The sequence below is a fragment of the Neodiprion fabricii genome, chromosome 2, assembly GCF_021155785.1.
Source record: "Neodiprion fabricii isolate iyNeoFabr1 chromosome 2, iyNeoFabr1.1, whole genome shotgun sequence".
NCBI lineage: Eukaryota > Metazoa > Arthropoda > Insecta > Hymenoptera > Diprionidae > Neodiprion > Neodiprion fabricii.
Window position 1 is genome coordinate 39,162,049 of NC_060240.1, and position 21,146 is coordinate 39,183,194.

The 21,146-nt window shown below is 48.0% G+C and overlaps 1 protein-coding gene across 2 annotated transcripts in view; it reads left to right on the forward strand.

Moving 5' to 3' along the window:
* Nucleotides 1-19,364, forward strand: part of LOC124175179 (zinc finger protein 729-like) — a 38,927-nt gene extending 19,563 nt beyond the window's left edge. Inside the window, exons 3-9 of one of the 2 annotated variants that reach the window (XM_046555167.1) lie at nucleotides 16-315; nucleotides 392-715; nucleotides 1,191-1,765; nucleotides 1,962-2,618; nucleotides 13,629-13,826; nucleotides 16,007-16,220; nucleotides 19,021-19,364. In XM_046555167.1, coding sequence (XP_046411123.1) covers nucleotides 16-315; nucleotides 392-715; nucleotides 1,191-1,765; nucleotides 1,962-2,618; nucleotides 13,629-13,826; nucleotides 16,007-16,220; nucleotides 19,021-19,245 — 2,493 coding nt within the window. In that variant the 3' untranslated portion in view covers nucleotides 19,246-19,364. The remainder of the gene's footprint in view (nucleotides 1-15; nucleotides 316-391; nucleotides 716-1,190; nucleotides 1,766-1,961; nucleotides 2,619-13,628; nucleotides 13,827-16,006; nucleotides 16,221-19,020) is intronic. The other variant, XM_046555168.1, reaches the window with a different exon arrangement.
* The last annotated feature ends 1,782 nt before the right edge of the window (nucleotides 19,365-21,146 follow it).

Genomic DNA, 21,146 nt, shown 5'->3' on the forward strand with positions numbered 1-21,146 from the left:
TTTTGTCCGTTGCAGAAGGCGGGCGATGACGGGATCAAGGATGAGAAGGAGCCTGGAAACCAACCCCCGCCAGACCATACCAGAGGAAAATGGGTTCCTGGTGCCCGGAGTGACCGGAACAGCGGCTTCTATTGCAGTCCCTGTGCTCGAACCCTCGCCTCCAAAGTAGTCTACGAACGGCACCTGCTCTCTGAGCTTCATGCGAAACGCAGTATCACTGAACTCGATGGGGAACTTCGTCTTCCCGCGGGAGTCGAATCCGCTCCTGTGAAGGGGACTCGTTCAATGCGGGGAAGGCGGGTGGTAGCCAGCTGGGTAAGTCGCGTTAGAAAAAAATCATTTAATTTTGTTTCCAGCTCTGAAGGGTATTCTTCTCTTGAATTTACTGCAGAAGGTGCAGGATAACGAGGAGAATAGCGCATCGGACATCCAGAAACAGTCGAGGAACAGAAAACGAGAGGTCATATGGTGCGAAATGTGCAAAACTTGGGTTCAGCGGCCTCAGATGGGAAAGCATCTTCTCTCTCATTACCACTGCCGTATCTCCGGAGTTGTTCCTCGCAGTCCCAGAGCGCGCACCTTTCTTCTAGACAACATGGCCAATATTGTACGTCAGTCCCCGTTCCAGTGTGCCGGATGCCGCTTCTATTGCAACACTGAAGAAACTTTCCTACGTCACTGGCGCTCTAAATATCACACTGATGCACATCGAGAGGTGAGATTTCCAGGTTTTATTGTCATGCATTGGCATGATGTTAGGCTAGCTATAACGTGAACCTTTTTAAACAAATACATTCATCGAAATCTGCTACAGTCTTTTGACAACGGTTGGCTTCTTGTACATGCCCAGCATTCTTTGAAAGGTTGCGTTTTTCAACTCCTTCGAATATCAAACCAGATTCAATTTTATCGCCTGTAGGTTAAAAATTTAAACATCTTCACAGGTTATTTTATTTCATTCTTTTAATATATAATCAGTGATTACACTTGTATATGTACATGTGATGTCAGCTCACGCGATTGGGGTACCATATCAATTGGCAAAGAATTCAGAAAACTTATAGGTGCAGGCAAATCAAATAATTCACCTGGCCTGTTACGTTATTCCAATGAATCTTAGTCGCTACGTTATAGCCAACGAAAACGACATAGAAGTACTTTTAGCTGTTTCTCTCTTTTCCACCTCGAAGATATCGAGTAGCTTCAGGTGCACAGCGTGCGATGTTTGGTGTGAAGATAACGATGAGATGGAGGTGCACGTGATGAGTTTGAGTCACCGACAAGTCGTTTCAATGATGGACGGTTCAGTGCCAGTAGTGATAACGCGACAGCGTCGTTTGCCGTGTGACACATGTGGCCAGCACTTTAGATACAACCTACAGCTAAAGCAGCATGTAGCGGAGACGGGGCACGCGGCGGAAACCGCAACGGATGAATACCAAACGCGACTTCGATGTCAGCAGTGCAACCAGATCTTCCGCTCGCAAATAGCTCTGCAGCGACACCAACTGTCCAATCATGTGTTTAAATCCTCGGTCAAAATCGAACCGTACTTCTGCTCGTTGTGCGCCTTGACGTTCTCATCCACCGATGAAGCCATTCGACACCGCAAATCTTCCCGCCACAAAGACCGCGTCGAGGCTAAGAAGTACGCACAGACGGGTGTTCAGCGAAAAAAGAACTGTCTGCACTGCGACGCCTCTCTACCCAGCATCGCCAAACTCAAAGAACACCTTCTATCCACACACATCGAGCTGTGTCCAAGGTGAGTGGGCCTTCGAATTTGAACAATGGGTCAACAGTCCAAGAGCTCAAAGAAACGGGATGGATACTGAATTCAGGATCAGCATATTTTTTGATACTTAAGGATGCTTTTAGCTCAGTGGGCTGATGACAAGAAGGGTGTAAGGAAATTTTCATCGAATAAAACACTTTGCTAATATTTCTACATGGTCTTTCAGGTGTCCCAGGTGTGGAATGTCCTTCCCAACGCCCCAAGGTCTTGCGCTGCACTCTCGTCAGCGAAAGTGTAAGTTCGGGTCGGCCCAAGCGTCGGGAAATGACAAGAGAGAGAGGAGCAGTTCCAGGAGTGCAGGGAATGACGAGAAAGTGGTTGAAAACGCTGGTAGTGCCGAGAACTGTCAGAGTGCTAACACAGCCGGGAATGTCGAAAAGGTGGTTCCAGAAGCTGCCGGTACCGAGTACTCCCAGAATGTCAAGGAAACTAAGGTGCTTGAAGAAGCTACCAATGCCAAAGACTGGCGGTGCGGCAAGTGCGGCTACACGACAAAATCTGCGGCTGAGTACATTTACCACGAATCTCTGCACGTCGAGAAAAAGACCGGTCTCGAGACCGCTGATATGGTCCAGGAGACGCATCAATGCACCATCTGCCCGAAGTCCTTCAAGAAGAAAAACAACCTCATCGCACACCTTCGCTGCCATACCGGTGAGAAACGTTTCTTGTGCCCTAGCTGCAACCAGCCCTTCGTGACTCGCGCCAAACTCAACCAACATCGTGCCGCCAACTGTTCACCCTGCTCCGAGTCTCAGATAAACGATGGCGAACGACAGAGGAACTACGTTTGCACCGTATGCCAGAGCGCCTTCCATACTCGGTAAGTGCCACTCGTTAAAGTTCGATTTGCTCGATGACGATAACAGGTCATGGAGTCTTGCGATGAGAATCGACTGTTTTCTGGTCAGTTTGGTACCGTTATTATTAGGCGGGTTTTGCAGTTTGGCAGCGGACATAAAGCGGAGAGTTATTGCCAACCGTCCGTTCGTAAAACAAGGCGAAGTAGCGAGCCGCGTGCAGCGTGGTAGGTACGTAAAATTTAACCGCAACGGCCCGGCCTGGCCGGTAGCAATGTTCGTCCTCTAGCTTATAAATAAGCGAACGAGTATTTAGGAAAAAATACAGGACAATAAACGCGGGTGCAAAACTGTCCCGGCGAAGCGAACCTATAGCAGTAAAAGTGTCCTCGCTGCATAACTATAAAATAAAGGACCGTGTCCGCCCGCCCGCGGACACCCCCGACGCTGCCACGCGCCCGACCATATTAACATCTCGGGCGACGCCGGCGTCGGCGTTGGTCCGCTCTAAGCCCACCGGTCATTCTAGTATTTAACGAGGCTGTATTACCGCGGTGGAAAGTACCAACACTCCTGATCGTCGCGTCCCTCCTCCCAAAATAATCCCTCCCCGCAGCCCCGCGCCCTCTCGCTCCTCTCGGTTCCTCTTCACCACCACCACCCACACCTCGTAACACAATACGAGTGTAACGTAGTCGGCTGAGCCGCCGGAAGGCCCGGCAGGCAGTGCGCTAAGTGTCGAGGCGTGGGCGAACCGAGCTCTATAAAGCAACTCTGTTAACACCTTGGTAAGGCCGCGTGCGAGGCCAACCTTTCCGCCGTGCAGCCACCGTTCCAACCAACGAGACGAAGACGTTTTGTACCTTTCACCTATTCCTTCGCTTCGTACGAAAGAGGGGGTGGGCTGAGAAAGCGATTAGGATGCTTGTTCGAAACACCTGTCCCAGCCCTTGTACACGCGACAATCAAACGCGGGTCAAACTATTTTTACCAACCACCCACCGTAACAACTACTATCAAGGTACCTTGAACTCCTCCTTGCATCAATCGCCAACCGAGAGTTCCCGACGATTTTTACAATTGTTACGACTATCCGCGGTGTTGGAAGGCTTGCGAACAATACCGTTTTCGAAACGGCAAATAGCTGTTTGCTGAAAGACGATTTTTATAGTGATGATTTCTCATGGCTTTACGTGAGGCATTCTTCTGTCTGCAAGGCGAAATATTTTTTGCGATAGTGCGATTGTCTCGAGAACAGGTGTGATGCTATCTTCATTATTCAATTTCATTGTCAGATGCAGGTCGTTAGTACTCTCTAATACCGTTGAATTGAAAGTCGACACAAAGACACATCGGCGCACAAGTTCTCGTGTATCATCGGTACAGATAGTATCGAGCATTTTTGTTCCTCCTTGGATTTGCACCCGGAACATAATATATAGTCCAGAATTTATATCACCGCTGGATTTCTCTAGCATTGCAGGTCTTTCTCCTTCCCGCGAACATCTTGAACGATTAGCCATGCAATGCTTCTCTTTCGTGCACCATCTAGGTACTGCGGGCTCTCAGGCAGCGACTATACATTCCCATTATCAGTACCTGAAGCGAGGGTCCGAGCCCGCTAGGCATTGCGCTGATCTTCGGACTAGATACTCTCTGTAATTAGTTTCCTAGAAAACCCTCCAACCAATTGACGAATAAGGATCTCTCCAGCATCTGGGCTGCTGTTCTGCACGCGGCAATCCAGTTCATCTCAACCAGATTTTATTCGTGGATATTCTCTTATCCCATTATTTGCTTGAAATAACAAACTTTTTATCCAAGTATCTGAACGAAATGAAGAGATAATTTTTTATGAATTTTAGTTATAAATAAACTGGTAAGAAACTAAAAATATCGAAACGGAGTCTGGTCATTTCAGTCGGTTTTACATATGCGGTTAAAATTAATGTCAATCAAATTTTTAGAAGACTCCGACAATGAGAAATCACGAATTTTGAATTCTCACTGGATTTATTCCGATCGTCGCTTCCGAGGCTAAGAAATTTCAAAAAAATCGGACAAGCAATTATTTCTCATTAGTAGAAACAAAATCGCATATTCGTTACACCCTCTTCTGCACGAAGTGTAAAAAACGCGCGTGACCACAATGCGAGAAAAATACCGCGAAATTGTACGATATCAATCGTCGTGGGACCTGCTGAATTGAAAGATATTCGTCCGAAGTATCTTTCAACGGTAGAGGAAGGTGTGCGTCAGGCGAGGTGGCGTGAAAATGTCTCGTCACGGGCCCAGGCAGGGAGCTGAAAGGACGTTGCGCGAGGCGTCCGGGGTCCGCGGAGGAGGCCATTCGTTACCCGGACCCGTAGTCGCAGGAGCGAAGCCGAGGGGCCTTATGCCGCTCGGCGGCGTGTTCGCATCGCGTCGCATCGCATCGCATCGCGCAGCGCAGCGCAACGCGCTCGCGATCCTGTAGCGGAAAGAACGAAGGTAATTACGGGACAGGCAGAAGGCAGCTCCCGATCCTGATCCCATTTCCAAGAATACGCTCGCAGGCACGATGTATGCGCATATTCAAGATGGTATGTTACATACGCGCGCCGTTGACCGTACGTTTCGCAAGTGCCTACGCGCGTTCTCGGCCGCCTATATTTACATATATGGTCCTCACCGGGCGCGCGCGTATCTTTTATCTCGGGCTGCGGTAATGGCGTCCGCCCCCCTCGCCCCCCCCCCCCCTCCCCGACCGCCCCCGCATCCGTCCGTGCGCCCTTAAATACCTCGGGCCCAGGTGTGTGCGTGCGTGCGCCCGCGATCTGCATGGGTTCGAGACAATGCAAACCCCCTCTTTCCCCACCGCTGCGCTTTCCCATCTCCTCCGCATCGCGCGCCCTTCGCCCTGGGCCCGCCGGTCCTCCTCCGTTGTCCTCCGTCGAGTCCGCGGGGGTGCGGGTGACGGGATGGATGTCCTCTCCCCCCGTCCTCTCCCTCCGGCGGGTCCTGCCTGCCTGCCTGCCTGCAGGACCGCGAAGGCACGCGGATAGACGGTGTGCAGCGCGTCCTTCTCCCGCGATGCGACGCGTTGCGCGCCTGCGATGCATATGCACACACCGGGAAAACCCGTCTTCGTGTATGCGCGTTATACCGCATGCGGGTATAAACGCGGCAGACAGTTTAGTGGTGACCGCCCCGCTCGCGAAGTCCAGTTGTCCGGTGAAATATTGCGATTCATAAAATAAAACAGGCTTGCGGTCGAGGCCGCGGAGACAGAGTCAGAGCCACGGAGTTGGCGGCGGTCGCCGACCATTCTGAACGTCCTGCAGGCCCCCGGTCACCTCCGCCCCCCTCTTCCTTCCCGGTTTCTGCCCCCCGCTGAAGCGCCGCCAAACCGCAGCCATCGCGACGCGTCGCTGCCGCTTCTGCTTCTGCTCTTGCTTCTGTCGCTGCATCTCTCTCTCTCACTCTCTCTCTCTCTCTCTCCCTGTATACATACTTTCGCCCTTATCGTTTTATAGGGGTCACTCGTACACTCTGACCCCTTCTTCAACGCCCTCATGCTTTTCTATGAGTATAATAAACACTTATCGCGTGAAGCGTCGATGTTACGCCTGCTGAGGGTGGAAGCGAGAGTCGAGATATGACAACGGTGTATTCTCTGATTCAGAAATTGATTTCGTGCACCTTTTGGCGGATATGGATGCTGATGCAAGCCGTGTCACGTAAATAATTTCACTATTTTTTTTTTTCAATTTTAGGTGCCGTATTATCTAACAATTAGACGATGTCCACAAGTAGGGTAATGATTGTAATGAATATTACATTATTAAAGTCTTTAAGAACGGACCAAAAAAACATAAACCACTGAACCCCCAATTCCATTATCCTTTTATTTCATTTCAAGATTCATAGCGGGATTTTTCTTTTTTTAGGATTCAGAAGGTGCAACTCTGAAATCTAAAGAAAGCTTTTTGAAAAAGATCAGTTCAATTTTTTTAAATCGCATCGTAACACAGCACAGTTATCATACATAAAAAGATTCGCGAAGTGACTCGGTCTACAATAATTGAGGTTCGCAATTCCCGTACTCATTCTCTATTAAAAACAATTGCATTAGTCAAGATTTCCATCAGTTGATACGAAAAGATTTCGCATTTACTTGAGTAACCTACGTCGACAACGGAATTTCAAGAGTTGAAAACATGAATAGTCCAAAAAAAAAAAAACTACCTGTTCGACCCTGATGAATAATAAACAAACGTGACGCAATTCCCCCCTCGCCTGATGCGCTCCATGGCACATGTAACATATAAAATCAGGGTCAAAACACGCGCAGCGTTGTAAAGGAAACAAAGGAATGCGAAGTGCAAAAACCGCGCTATCCTTCTTTCACACCTACCCTAAAAAAGCACCGCGAAGGGAATCCCTGCAGGACGGATGTTCCCACAAACCTTAGCGCGCGCGGCTTGTCCCGGTTAAAGGGGGAGGGGGGTTGATGGGACGGGGGTGCGGACCGAGTCGTTATGAGCGGCAGGAAGGCGAGATCTTTTCCCTTCCTCGTTGAAATTAGCTCGCGACATGTTTATTGTAAATGAATCCCCACTTCGGGGCCTCGGAAGAGGCGCGAAACCAGCGAGAAGCGGCGGCGGTGGGGGGCAAAGGGGGGTTAGTTTCGCGTTTGCGAGGGTCCCGATTTATGCGACCGTTACCGAGCCCTCCAGCGCAATTAAGCTTGCGTTATAATATTGTTGTTTATTCGACACCCGCCCCCGCCCTCCAACCACCCCGTCGACGTACCCCTAATCTTCCTGACGCTGTCGCCCCCTCCTTTCATCTTGCGCAAACCGGAAAGGGGGATGCTTGCACTCGAGTATCCTCCCTCCCTTCTCTTACCGCGGGTAAAATCGTGCACCTAGACCAGCCCGAAGGTAGGTATTTGTCCGGGCAAATACGCGATGGGACGAGGGGGTAAGGGGGGCGAGTTTGATTGGCTCGATTAATTCGGACGCGCACACGCGTGCGCCTCGTGTGTCGGTGTGTGTGTGGGGGTGTACACGCATTCTCGCCTAGTCACGTATCTCGGTTAATGAAACTGCCTTACGCTGAGTCTGCAACGTGCCGAAGCAGCTGTATTCCCCCCATCCGCAGGCAAACAGAACTCGGAATTTTCCCCGAGATCCTTCTTTTTGAAAACGGACCGGCGGGCCGATACGAGACTCTGTGTCGCAGGGGGCGGGGGAAGTCGGGGTCCATCTCGCGTTACGGGCCTACGTATATGTGCACACGTCTCGCGTGACACGAAAACGTGTTTGTAAGGACGTTACGTCGCTGCGTGGGTGGATTATACCCTACGCGTATACGTATCTACGCTGTCCGTAGGCGCCGGGCAAACGGGTAATACGCATCCGCGACACGCCACGCCGCGCCACGCTTACCGGCCCCCTAGGGGAAGATGTAATCTACGCCCCCTAACCTAATCGTTGTCAGCCCGTGTGTATACCGCGGCTCCGACTGCCGCCCGGCCAATTAGGCACTCCTGCGATTTCGTATTTGCAAACCCGTGCACACTCATGCGTGCGATACAAATCTATATGTGTACCCAGATCCGGAAAACTCCTCGGCTCGAGGCGCTGGGACGTGATGGTATAACCTCGCGCTTTTCACTCGCGGTTAAAAATACCTACCTGTCCTCTTGTCCGGGTGATATACCTCGATCTCACGGGATGAATTCTTATGTGCAGGAATTCCAAAGCCTTTACGTTTTTCTTCTTCTTCTTTTTTTTTTCATCTACCGTGGTCGGCCTTTTTATCCATCCTCGGGCGGTTCATCTATGGCTTATAGATTTAAATCTGTATTCGAATTGCCGGGAATTTCGAATCTTCGATTTCTCCACTATCACGATCGGTCGATACAACGCGACAACGCCTGAAAACTAATTTCTTCAACGTATTTGAGGTTAATTAATGTAGAAGTGAGAATTCCTTGACGTTACTACGAGTGTAAGGTCTACTGCGTGAAATTTTGATAGTTTTAGTTGACGTTCCCATTGAGCTCTCAGGTTGACGAAAAAAGGACTTTCTTTATGAACTCAATCTATCTTTCAGTGCCTAATTATACTAAATCACGAATGACAAAAAAGCATACGAGTATAAAAAATTCAAGAATTCATTACTTTTATTATCTTAGAACAATCTGTTTCCATGGGAGTCTTCTTGTCGAGTCCTCTCACACATGGTGCCCGACCAAAGTTGAGTATCGCAGATAGCGCAAGTACGAACTCTGTACGTATAATAAAGGTGCATCCACGTACGTGACACGCAGACCATGAAACAAACGCGTTTTTATTCGAGCCGCGAAACGAGCGTCCATGTCGACGTCCACGTCCGCCATGGTTAACGACACTTGGAATAACTCGTTTAATTATTTATCAGACCACGTGCTCACAGCGTAAAAAGTATCGCGAGTCCGAGGTTGTAAAAGATTTCCTCAACTTTCACACCGCGAGCTGTTCCGTTTTACCGCAACGCTTCGACGCCGCCTCCTGCTGCACAAACGTTGCAACGTAAGATTCACTGTAAATTATATTGCAATAGATGTGCCTGTAAGAAACATTGGTTATTGTATCTCCGGTAACCCGGCGTCAAACCGTTTAGCTGAGTTACCGGCCATACTTCATCTCGTGAATTCCGTTTTGCCAATCGAGAAATAATTTCATGCTAGAAAATTTTCCCGTGTAGGACGAATGAAATCCAGGGAGATTTCAGAACTCTAAGGTTCCACTGAAGTTCTCCTGTCTGTGTTTTCTGTTTCTACGATGTAAATGAGCAACAGAAACTTAACAATTTACAATTGCGTTTGAAAATTTGGTAACGTATACGTTACAGTGGTCCACTAAAGAGAAATTTTTTTTTTCAGTGACGTTTGTGATGAAAAAGAGAATCTTTTGCAAATTTAAGCTCGATCGGATAAGATTTGGAGGTCCCGCTTTCGAATTTTCGTTTTTACATTGAAATAACACGTAAAAAATGCATACCTTCACTCACTGTCGATTTCGCGTGAACATACAGACGAAAATGATGAATATCAAGAGACATTTTTTGTAGGAAACATTATTTTATAAAAAAAAAAAAAAAAAAACAGTTAGTTTCCCTGAATTTAATACAATTATTTTAGATTTTTCAGTTTTTTCAATTTTAAGTCACAATGATTCTCAAAATATGCAAAATAGAATAAAATATCCGGAGACCTAATTTGTAACAAACATTGATGCCTATAAAAAAGATCTCTCTTGATATCATTTATCATCGTGAGTTAAAGGTACAACAGTCTTGTGAAAAATTCGCGTTGAATGAAAAAAAAACTTTTTTGTGAACTACTCTAGTACAATTGTCAATTCGGTGCAGAATGCAGGTAGAACAAACGCCGCATCGCATCAGTGAGACCAATTCGCTTTGGGACTATACCTAGCGCACACTTCACGGAATGCAATATACATATCCAGGTTGATTCGGGTAGAATTTGATAGGGCTATTACTGGCGCAGGGATATAAAGGCGTGTAGGGATACCTCGTAGAGATGCAGGTGCAGAGTGAGACGAACGGACGAAGGAACGAGCGGACGGAGGTGGGATTGAGTTATGACAGCGGTTGCTCCGGGGGGCCGGCGAGGCGGTTCTGTGTTCGTCTTCTTCTTCTTCTTCTTCTTCTTCTTCTTCTTCTTCTTCTTCTTCTTCTTGGTCACCTCCTTCCATGGCCCAACTACAACCGACCGTCCGATATTCTTCATTCCCTCTCGGCTCCACGCGGTCCCTCGATATCCCTGGACTCGGCGCGTCTTCGACGCTGAAGGAGTCCAGGAGGAGGCCATGCATCATTCCGGCTCGGCCAGCCCCCGAATCCGGCCCATCCAGACCGACTCACCGTCGCTCATAGCCGCCGCAGCCGCCGCCACTCCTCGAGATATTCCTCGCCACCCACTCGCCCGTATAAATCCGATTACATCCTCACGACCTAGGCCTTGCCTAGCCTCGCCTAGCCCGACCTAGCCCAAACCCATCCGAGTTGGCGGCGAGTATTCTCTAGGTATGCGCGTAACGAAACCGGATCCGCGTTTCGTGCGTCGTTTGATATCCTGCGCCCAAGGCTTGTGTCGCTTCTTCGGATTCTGTAACGGGAATGACGAAGGTGGATGGAAATTCCGCGGATGTCGGTGCACCCGGTACATCCCGCTGATATAATAATCGGCTAAAATAAACACGGCGCAAGGGCGAGACGCTGAGGCTCGAGGGCGTGGATCCCGCGTTTACGACTTGGCGCCGAGGGCCGAGGGTCGTAAACGAAGCCTGCGAAAAGTTTCGCGTCATCTGGATGCCGAGCGAGGTCAGCCGCGCTGCGGTTTCCGTATTTAACGCGGCAATCAGCTCGGCCCGAAATCCTCTCGAAGAAAGGCGACCGCCGCCGCCGCTCCAGGAAACGGAAATCCTCTTATTTGCTTATTGCCGCTTTTAATTAGGCACCTAAGCGGTGATTTGGGAATTCACGTCCTAAAGTCATCTCGTTTTATTCGCAAAAAAAAGAACACTGCTTTCTTGCATCGAATCAGGAAACGTGAACGGAAAATGACACATCGGTTGTTGTTTTTCGTTTTTATTTCAACACCGACACACTTCAGCCAGGACCGGCGATGATCGTGGGTGGCTGAATTTGTTTTCCCCTGAAATCGATCCGTAATGACCGTACAAAAGTTCGGCCATTTGAAAAACAGCCTCGATCCCGATTCCGTTCTCTTTACGTGATCTCTGACCCCGGCCCATGGTCGAGGAGGCTGATCGGTCAGTCCCGCTTTCCGCCGGCGTCCATCGCCGTTGGTTTTGAGCCAGCGGTGAAGACTCTCAGAGAGGTTCGTCCGAGGCTTTTCTGATTAATGCGATCATTCCGCCGACCCGGAATCGACGCAATACCGATCGGATGCAGCGCAGGAAGGATAGGGGCTCAGTTTTTCAAGCCGCAGCGTGCGAAGTGAGCCGGAGGTGAAGCCGGGCATGAAGAACCGTCCTGCGAGCGACCGGTCATAAATACCTCAGCTCGCTCAACCAATTAAAACAAATCATTTTAATGCTCAACCTTTTTAATTAATGCCCAACGCTCCCCCCAGCCAACCAACAACGGTGCCGCCCGGGCTTCGACGCTCTGACATTCCCATCGACCGGATCTCGCCCCTCGGGTACGAATGAGTCCCTTTCTTTGGTACCGATCCGCTGAGCGACGCTGCCGTTGGTACGAATATTTTTCCCCATTGCGAACGGCCGATTTACGGATGAGAGCGATAAGAAAGACCAATTTTCCGGCGTACGATGACCTGGCGACGTTTGACGAAACGCGATTCATTTCTTTCTTTCTTTCTCTTTTTATATGTGGACAAGTTTGCCAATCGAGGACATACGGCGCAGGTTACTTTTGAATTATTATAGGAGGCCGACCTACGCCGTGATTAAATCATGGCTCTAGCCCGCGTTGACTCAACTTTTATATTACGAACTATCGTGATAAATTGATTTGCCGAGCGTGGCGGGTTGTAATTTATTAACCCGGCTTTTGAATAACCTGCCAGATCGCAACTGTAAACTATAATTGTGTATGTGTTTATCTTTTATTTCGAGTCGACAGAATTCACTGTGTTATAATCGATTCGACGTACTTTCTATCGCGTTTTCCGTTAGACTGAGTCGATCAAAAATCAAATCTCGACGTCGTCGACTTTCTCCAATTTTTCCCATCCATCGACATTTGTCACCGATATCTTGATTCTTGAATTCGTATCTAAAAAATAAATCATTCCATCCGAATCAGCTTCACGATAACATCGCACGTCTGTTTAGAAAGTTATTCTCTATTACTCAAGTAGGTAAATAAACTGTTGCAAAAGTCGAAAATTGCCGACAAGTTTGTTCACGCGTGTAACCCATTTAACGCTGACAGTGTAAATAATATTATCCCAAGTTTTACGAGAAGTGCATTGCAGCGTGCCAGACATAAAACTCTTATATTAATATTGGTTCGATGAACCGTACAGCAATAAGAAAATCCGCTTCAACGTATAAGAATTTCTAGGATCGAAAGCCGTGAGTATGCCCACTTCAATTACCATTCCACATCACGCGTCTACGCCAGCATTTCAGATTCGTTTAAAACTTTTCAAGATTAATTAATGACACTTACGTAGAAATATTGGCACTCGAATGCCAGGCGCCCTCTCTAATCAGGCGACTTAAAATCAGGCAAGAGGAGGAAGAAAGGAACAAGTTTCTACAAATGTCAAGACACGATGATGGCCACTCGTTCGGTGTAGAGCATAAGCATCGGCAGCAACATCAGCAAACCGCGGTCACCGGTGTTATTGACGAACATACAATAATTAACGACTGGATTATACGTTTGAATATTACGTACGGCGTGCATATTTTATGTGTTGACAGTTCAAAGGTAAATTATTGAGAGTGGGCACATCCGGTTGCCCAACATGCCCGGTGACTTAACGGCGTCTTGTCACGCCTGCGACATTCCGGTATAACCGAAGAACCGCCGCCGACGACGTACGTCCATCCTCGATACCTGCCTGCCACGGACATGTGTATACGTATATACCCATATATACACACACATATATATATATACATATACATATATTGCTTAGAATACAGGTATAATTTCACCCGAACGCGTTTTGTCATAAAATAAATATTAACGCTGACGCTTCGCCGTCCGTTTTTGGCCTTTTCACTCCGCCCGTCGCGTCCGTAATACCTCAACCCCCTTTCCCCTTCACTCTTTCCCGTAATTACCCATACTTACCGACGACCGACTCGATCTCGGTACCTTTCCACTCGGCGTTGGCACCTGCGCTCACTTTTTACTATCAAAAGATCAAAGGCTCTGCACGATCATGTACCTGTCTCGTACCTCATTCCGATCCTCGTACGGCTAGTCCGAAGCTATATCGCTTGTTGAACAACGATTTCGCCACTTCCGTTTTTCAGACACGTACTGCAGCGGCACATGCTTCGTCATACCGGCAAGAAGATTCTCTGCGGGCTTCCCGGGTGTCCCACCGCCCTCAGGACCCCGAGGGAGCTGAAGATTCATCGCGAACGCATTCACGACATCTTGGAGCTCGATGGTCCGTATCAGTGCCCCGAGTGCTCGTTCAGAACTATATCGCCGACGCGGCTACGCAGGTGAGATTAAATCATATCGTTTCTTTTCTATAACCAAATGTTACTCCGCGCATTTCGATGCTCACAAGTGAGACGATCGTCTTCGCCCGAGTCTCCTTCTGCCGCGCCGGAGGCTTTGGAGACTTTAAAGACTGTTCGTAAACTTCACCGCGTCCGTTACTTACGTGTGTCATTTCCTCGTATAAACTCGCCATTAGCCGCGCACTGGCCGTTAAGTGATTGATCGCTTCACGGAAGTACGGAATTAATTAATCCGGCGTATTTGTAGGTCGGTTTATCCCCGTATTCATCCTTCCACCTTTCGTTCTCCTCCGTCTAAATACCTCTTCACCGTGACTCGATCGCGCTTGTCACGCGTCCATGCACGTGATTTATTATTCACCATGCCTCCGGAGTCACCTTTCGACAAGTCCAACCCTCACCTCGTGCCTCCGTTGGCCCATTTTTTGTTTACCAAGGATCGACGGAAACGTGAAACACGCTGCGATGACGATAATCGCCATTCTTCGACTAGCTGAAGGCTGAAACTCGTCGGAAAAACCAAAGAAATGAGGAAAAAAGTGGATGAGGATGAGATCGATTGGATCCGATGGGGTTTCCGTTAGCTCGCTGCTCACTTCCGGCGCTGTTCCGAAACTGGATTAAACGTTCGAGTCGGCAGATTCGGATTTTAGCCGCATGTATACACACGTCGAGGCAACCGAGGCAATTAGTTTTAGGCTGAGGTCCACCTCGCGCACCTGGTCCTCACCAATTAGTTCACCCTTAGTCCAATTGGCGATTTCAAGCTCGATCGGAAATTTCCGAGTGCCTTGTACCCACCGCTGCTGAAAATCGTAATTGAAAGATGTGGGAAAAAATCATTATACGCGCCGAACTGTTCGAATATATCGTCAAGTGTTCCCTCCGCTTTTTGCTCGTTCAAGGAGACTCTAATTAACGAGGTTTGCTGAGATCCGAGGAATCTTCAGCGAGTGGAGCGAATCGCGTCCTGCGGCGGTGGTCCTGCAGGAGTATAAGTGTCACCCCGGTAGCCCGCGCGATAATTCATCGTGAATTGAGCACTTGGTACGTGAGCCGGACACCGCTGAACAGAGTCGCGCTGTGTGGCAGAGTAAATCACGGACCATTTTAATTAAACGTGTCACGCATTTCGAACCTGATATACACCTCCTATATTCGTACAGGCGTGCGATGCGTGCCGAGTTGGTTGGTATCCAAGCGCGTTGCGTTCCCATATGTATATATATGTATATATATATATATACCTGGACGCGGGCACGATGATGTACGTTTCATAGGCGCATGTCCTTTCCGCTATCATAATAGTCCGCCTGTGATACGTCAAGCAGACGCGTTGCGTTGTTCATCCCCAGCGCTTTTTAATCCTCCGACTACACATGCTGGTACGTAACCGGTGAAGATATCTTCGATAATTTGCTCGATCAGACGCGTCGCGGGTCGTTAATAACCGTATATTATGATCACTCGTCTCTCCGGTTCGTACTACGTGTATGGATTGTTGTATATACAATAACAAATTGTATCCGGGTGAATACGATATGGTAACGATCAGGAATTATCAAATTAAATTGCTCTATCGATTAACATAAACTCTTCAGACATATTGCGAATTGTCGACCGGTTTAACCAGCTGTCATAAATTGCACGGATCATGACTCTCGAGATATTATTATGTTGGAAAGGTTTAAAAAAAAATGAAGAAATACAACCTTTGTGCGTTGCTTAAAATTTACTTAATTACTGTCATCTGAGGTTAACTGTTACCATCGGAAATCAAGAAGTGACACGATCTGTATGGCTGACATGATTGAATACTCGTCGTACTTGTGCAGAATGCGACGTAGGTACTTCTCGATCAATTTCTTTTTCTGTTTGTCATATCGATTTCTTGCCTAAGAATTTGAATAAAAAATCAACGATTCCTTCAAAGGTTAATTAATTCCTACGCCAATCTAATATTCATTTAATCCAACCGACAATCCATTTTCGTTAACTCAAACATCAACGACCCATATTTTTATCTAATATGAAATATAGTAATAGAAAAACATCCTCAAGACATTGTCACATTAATGTGACGGTAAATTATCCACGCCTGCCATCCTACGTAATATCGCTTCTGTACCAATCTGCCTAAATTCAAGGACGTGTTTCAGACACCAAAACTATCACGAACGTCGAAGACCCATCGAAGACGAGCAGGACGGCGCTGCTGGGAGAAAAGTTTTGGATAAAAATTTTTACCACTGTGCTTATACCGGCTGCGAATTCAAGACCAAATTAAAATCCCACCTGCATCGACATCTCCGACTTCACACCGGCTCCAAGCCGTACAGATGCGCCCATTGCCCCTACGCCAGCAACAACTTCGTAAGCATGTTGTTTTTCTATAATTTATACTCGTACTCCAGGTTTTCAGCATCCTGCGGATTCGGCACAATCGTGATGCGGTGATGGAAGGACCAAAATCGAATCGTAGTAGCTAGTATATCCAGAAATCCAGAAATTCAAATAGCTCCAAAGTTCGTTGACTTGAAAAGTGAAAAGTCATTGAGTTTCAACATTACAGATTTACTGTAAGTAAACAGTAAATCATACGTTGCATAGAAAGGCAAAGAATCATTGCCACCCTTTCGTCTCCACCTTTTCGCTCTCATTGTCTGCGAATTGTTTCCAAAACTTGACGTTAGGAGAATGAGACGAGTCTTGGTAACATCGATATTTAAGATTTGACTAACGAAAAGTTACGACAAGGGGTTGAAACGAGTCGCGAGGGTAGATTGACGAGGAACGAACGGTGGTAAAACTTTGAGTCAACTTTGGATCGCGAACGAAAAAGGAAATAGTAAGGTAGGTATTTTATGGGTTTGACGTCCTTGGCGACTTCGGGGACGGGCGTAAATTAGATGCCGTGAGTCTTAACCACCTTAATGTTTGGTCCGCAGTGCCGCAAGAGATAAGATAACGAGTTAATTGTGCTCCGTGGCGAATGTGCCCACACACGTACGGACGAATGAACGGATGAACGAGTGAACGAGGGAACGAACGGCAATCATACCGCGCACGTCCAGTATGCTAATGCTCTTTGAGGGTTTCGTTGCGATGCGCGCTGCACCGCGGCGACCATGTCTTTTTGATAGCGACATAAACTCGATCCGGTGGCTCCCCCTGCCCCCGCTCTTCCCGCCTCCCCCTGACCCTTGATCGCCGCTCTCCTCTTACGTACGAGCCAGCGATCAGGAATACGTACTGTACCAATGGGATCGGCGTACTTTGCTTACAATCCGGCTGCCGGAGGAAATTGAAGTGCGGGTGACTCCGGAGTCATGTCTCCATTTTGAAATCACCGTATCGAGAAAAGATTTTCAGTGAAAAAAGTCAGACTCACGACGTGTAAGAACAAACATTTTCTACGAGTTTGTCTAGTCTTTTGACTGCTGTTACTCCTTTTCACTGCGGTATGGAAATTAATGTATACGGGTTTTTGAGTCATCAACGAATACCTCGTAAAGTATCGGCTTTCGGCGATTAAAATGTTACCGAATTCGATAATTCCTGAAACGATACGCGAAGATTATTCAAACCACTGCTCATCGATCACACGGATAAAACTCGTCGGAAACAGGCTCCAATGTTGAAACTGGACATCCTTCACTGTCTCAAATGTGACATTATTTGATATGGCGGTAATCCGCGTGAATTTTGTCGGCGTAAAAATCGTCGATGCCACGTTTTATCGTTGGCGTAGTAAACATGCGCCGTCTACTCGAGGATGATTTAATCTCGAGGAAAAACTCTTCCGTACAAGGATCCCGTTGAGTCTGCGGAGTCTGACGCGTTTCGCGATGAACGAGACCGGGGTGCAAGGGACAGGGCGGACATAAATTTCGAAGACACGCGATCGTCGCCTGATCGCCCGAGGTGTAAGAGTTCGATAAATTTCACCGACGAAGTTTCATCGCGGCCTGAGCCAGGTGTTGTAACGAACACCAAGCTCGCACTCTCAGCGGTTGTTTGCTCAGTATTTTAATAAGGAACGGGGCACGAGCCGTTTAACGGTCCCAAGGTACGCTGCGTCGACGAGATTACGGAAAAGCCACTTTTCCCTCGCCCTCTTCATCCTCCTTCTCATCCTTTTCCTGATTCACTCCGAATCCCGCCGAGACAAACTTCCACGAGTTTATACGATACCGCGAAAAACGGTGGCAGCGGTGGGATGTCTGGTTTGTTTTCTTCCACTTTCGCGAGCTTCCATGGACTCGTGCCTCGGAATCCGATCATAGAGGCATGTCCAAGACCAAAAAACAATCTTCACGACCGGGCGGATTAAACCTGGGTACGAAGGCTCTTAGTCAACGGTCTCCTCAAGACTTGCACCGCAATTCTTATCCGGCCTCGAAGAACGAAGGGTAGTTAGCAACGGTGCGAGGCGGCAACTCGGGCGGTGCAGAAGTAACACATTCGTTATCTGCTAAATTGGAATATTTACCGCGTTAATTACAGTTTATACTCGGCACGACTGCAACGATCCAACCTGGAGATTTTGGATGTAAGAGTTATCGTATTAATTATTGCGTGCGCCGAGGTCTTCGCTTATATTTTATTTTTTTCTTTCTCCTTTTTCACGTCATTTCCTTTTCCAAAATTCCAAACGAAAATGTAAAAGTGTTGAAATCGTTAGAGAGAAATATGTAGAAAACGGGTGAATTCTCTCGTTTCCTCTGCTCTCAGAAAAGTATCCATATTTCAGTCTGCGCACAGATACTAGAGTGGGAAGATTTGCCTAATCAATTCAATCACCGGTAAGATAGAGTCTCGTTTTCGAGAATATCATTGACCCCTGCGGACTTTCTGCGGGAGTACAGAACGCTTCGGGGACACCCGATAAGACTGCTTTGAATATCGCGTACGTGCTCGTGTGCCTCAACCCACACACGGGTCGTGACCATACACAGGGTGGATTTGAAAACGGGCAAAGATACGTAGAAACTCTGCTGAAGCGGCAGAAAGGGGGGCGGAGAAGGCAATCGAGCGCTGGGATAAAGTATAACGAGACCGTCTCATTCCGTGCCTTCTAGATGCGTTGTTTTTTTCTCCCCTCGTTTTCTCCCATTTTTCTTATTCATGTTCTATTCTCGTTCTGTCGGGATCTCGGGATGCCGATGCTCAGGAGAACCTCAGGAAGCACGTGCTCTCGACGAGGATTCACCCCGGGAAGTCGATATACGAATGCACGCACTGCGACACCTTCAGGACGAACTTTTCGAGGGAACTGCGAGCCCATCTTCTTCAAAAACACAACGACAATTTCCCGACACCGGAACTCGCTGCTAGCCACGTCGCCTCGATGTACAATCCCGAATCGGGTTCTCCCGAAATCCAACCTCAGGAGTAAAATAGTGCCTGAGAATCGAGGGTGGCAGAAAGTGAGGCTAAGTAAGAAGAGAGCCAAGAGAGATAAATTTTTTTTACGTTTAACAGAGTTACCGATTTCAATAAAAAGTGTACCGACTGCATCGTGTGTTTGACATTGTATGGAAAGAGGTTAAAAATCAGGCTCCCGTGGTTTCCTTCATCCTTCACTGCGGCTCGGCGCTTTTTCAATACAGCAGCGACGTGTATTTTAAGAAATGATTCAAAGTCCACGCGGCGGAGTGAAGAATTCCAACAACAAGACACAAGCCGTAAGTATGTAGAAAAAGTAGATCCAGCCGTCTGTTGGGACGAATAATTTATCGGCTAATTAACGAGGATGTCCTTCATTACGAGCGGCTGCAGCCCGAGGTGGAGGTCGGTGGGGCAGTTCGCGCGGTCCCCGGCATTATTTGGCGACCGAATATTTACGACTCCGTCCTACGGATCGCTTGGTAGGCCCCTCGATGCCGCTCCAAACTGTTGCAAGGCCCTGTAATGATGTGTCCGCTGTCGACCGGTCGCGGTGTTATACTGATTCAGGTCTCCAAGCCGGAATTTCTCCCCGCGAACCTTCCTCGCTTATACGTTCTGCTCTCCTGTAACTCTCAAGCAACAGCAACAGCAACAGCAGCAGCAGCAGGCAGCGAGAGATTCAACCAGCCAGTGTAACCGACGAAGGTGAATCGCAGATCGGTAAAGTCCCATCGCCTCTACAACTCCCTCTCATCCAGCGTGGGAAACAGCTAAGACAAAGGTATCGGCGCTTCGATGTCGCGGTAAGCCTTCTCCTCCAATTACCCACTGCCGTGCGGTGGAAAATTTATATATTACCTCAGCATTTTTCTTCTCTCTTACGGTGTTCATCCGACGCGAGATCATTCGACATTTCGATCTCGAGGTGATGACGCCTCCGGTTGCTTCTCGCGCAGTTCAATTTCAATAAATTATACCTTTGTCATGGAAGACGGACCCGTTGCGGGTGTCCACCGGATGATTTCGAGTGACTTAAAATACCTACTCGGAATTGATGGGGATGCAGCAGCGTGTAACGATCCGGGAGTGATCATTGGTACCAGGTATCCGCAGTGCGACTTCGGTGTGACGACCTTTGCTGCGAGCGGAGCAGCGACTCTGTTAATTGCTTTTCTTTGTCTGGAATGTTTGGAAGTGAAATTAGTGGGAAAGATTGTAGGTCGGTTTTATGGCCTTGGTGTTATTTTTATTTATTTTTTCGTTGTTTCTTTCTTTTCTACGCTTTTTATTACAGCAACTTTCGTGGAAATAAATGCAATATTGCCCGAGACAGCAGGCAACGGGTTCTTTCCAGATTTGACGAATATCATGGAATAGCGTGAGCTGGCGGCTGGCTTATGGATCCGTGGGCAAAAGTAGGCGTCGAACGAATACAGCTGGTAGGTAATATCGTGGTGTACGGTTTTACGAGCGCATGAGTCAAAAAATTTAATTTCTTGGAGAATATGTTTTTTTTTAAACCAATGAAAACACCGTCCCACCATTACCTGACGGCATATGCCATCTTTGCCGGTGATTTATTGGCGGTTCCACAAGACGTTTCCTACACGCCGCGGGCGAAGATACATGCTGCTGCGGGACATGTTCGGACGTTGGGAAAAACGTTGGTTCGTTCCTGAATACAAGTATCGAAATTATGCGTCGGCCCGTCAGGCGTTGACCCCGAGTTTTTTGGGGTCCGGTGACGAGCAGCCGTGTCCGAACGTTCACCGTAACTAGTTTCCCGATATTTATAACGCCGTTGAAAAATTAAGGAACAAGATCTCCGCCGGCTCTATGGTCTACTAGCACTACGGACAGCTGTAAGGCGCGACGTGATGCAGCGTTAAAAATCCGAGTGGAACGCCG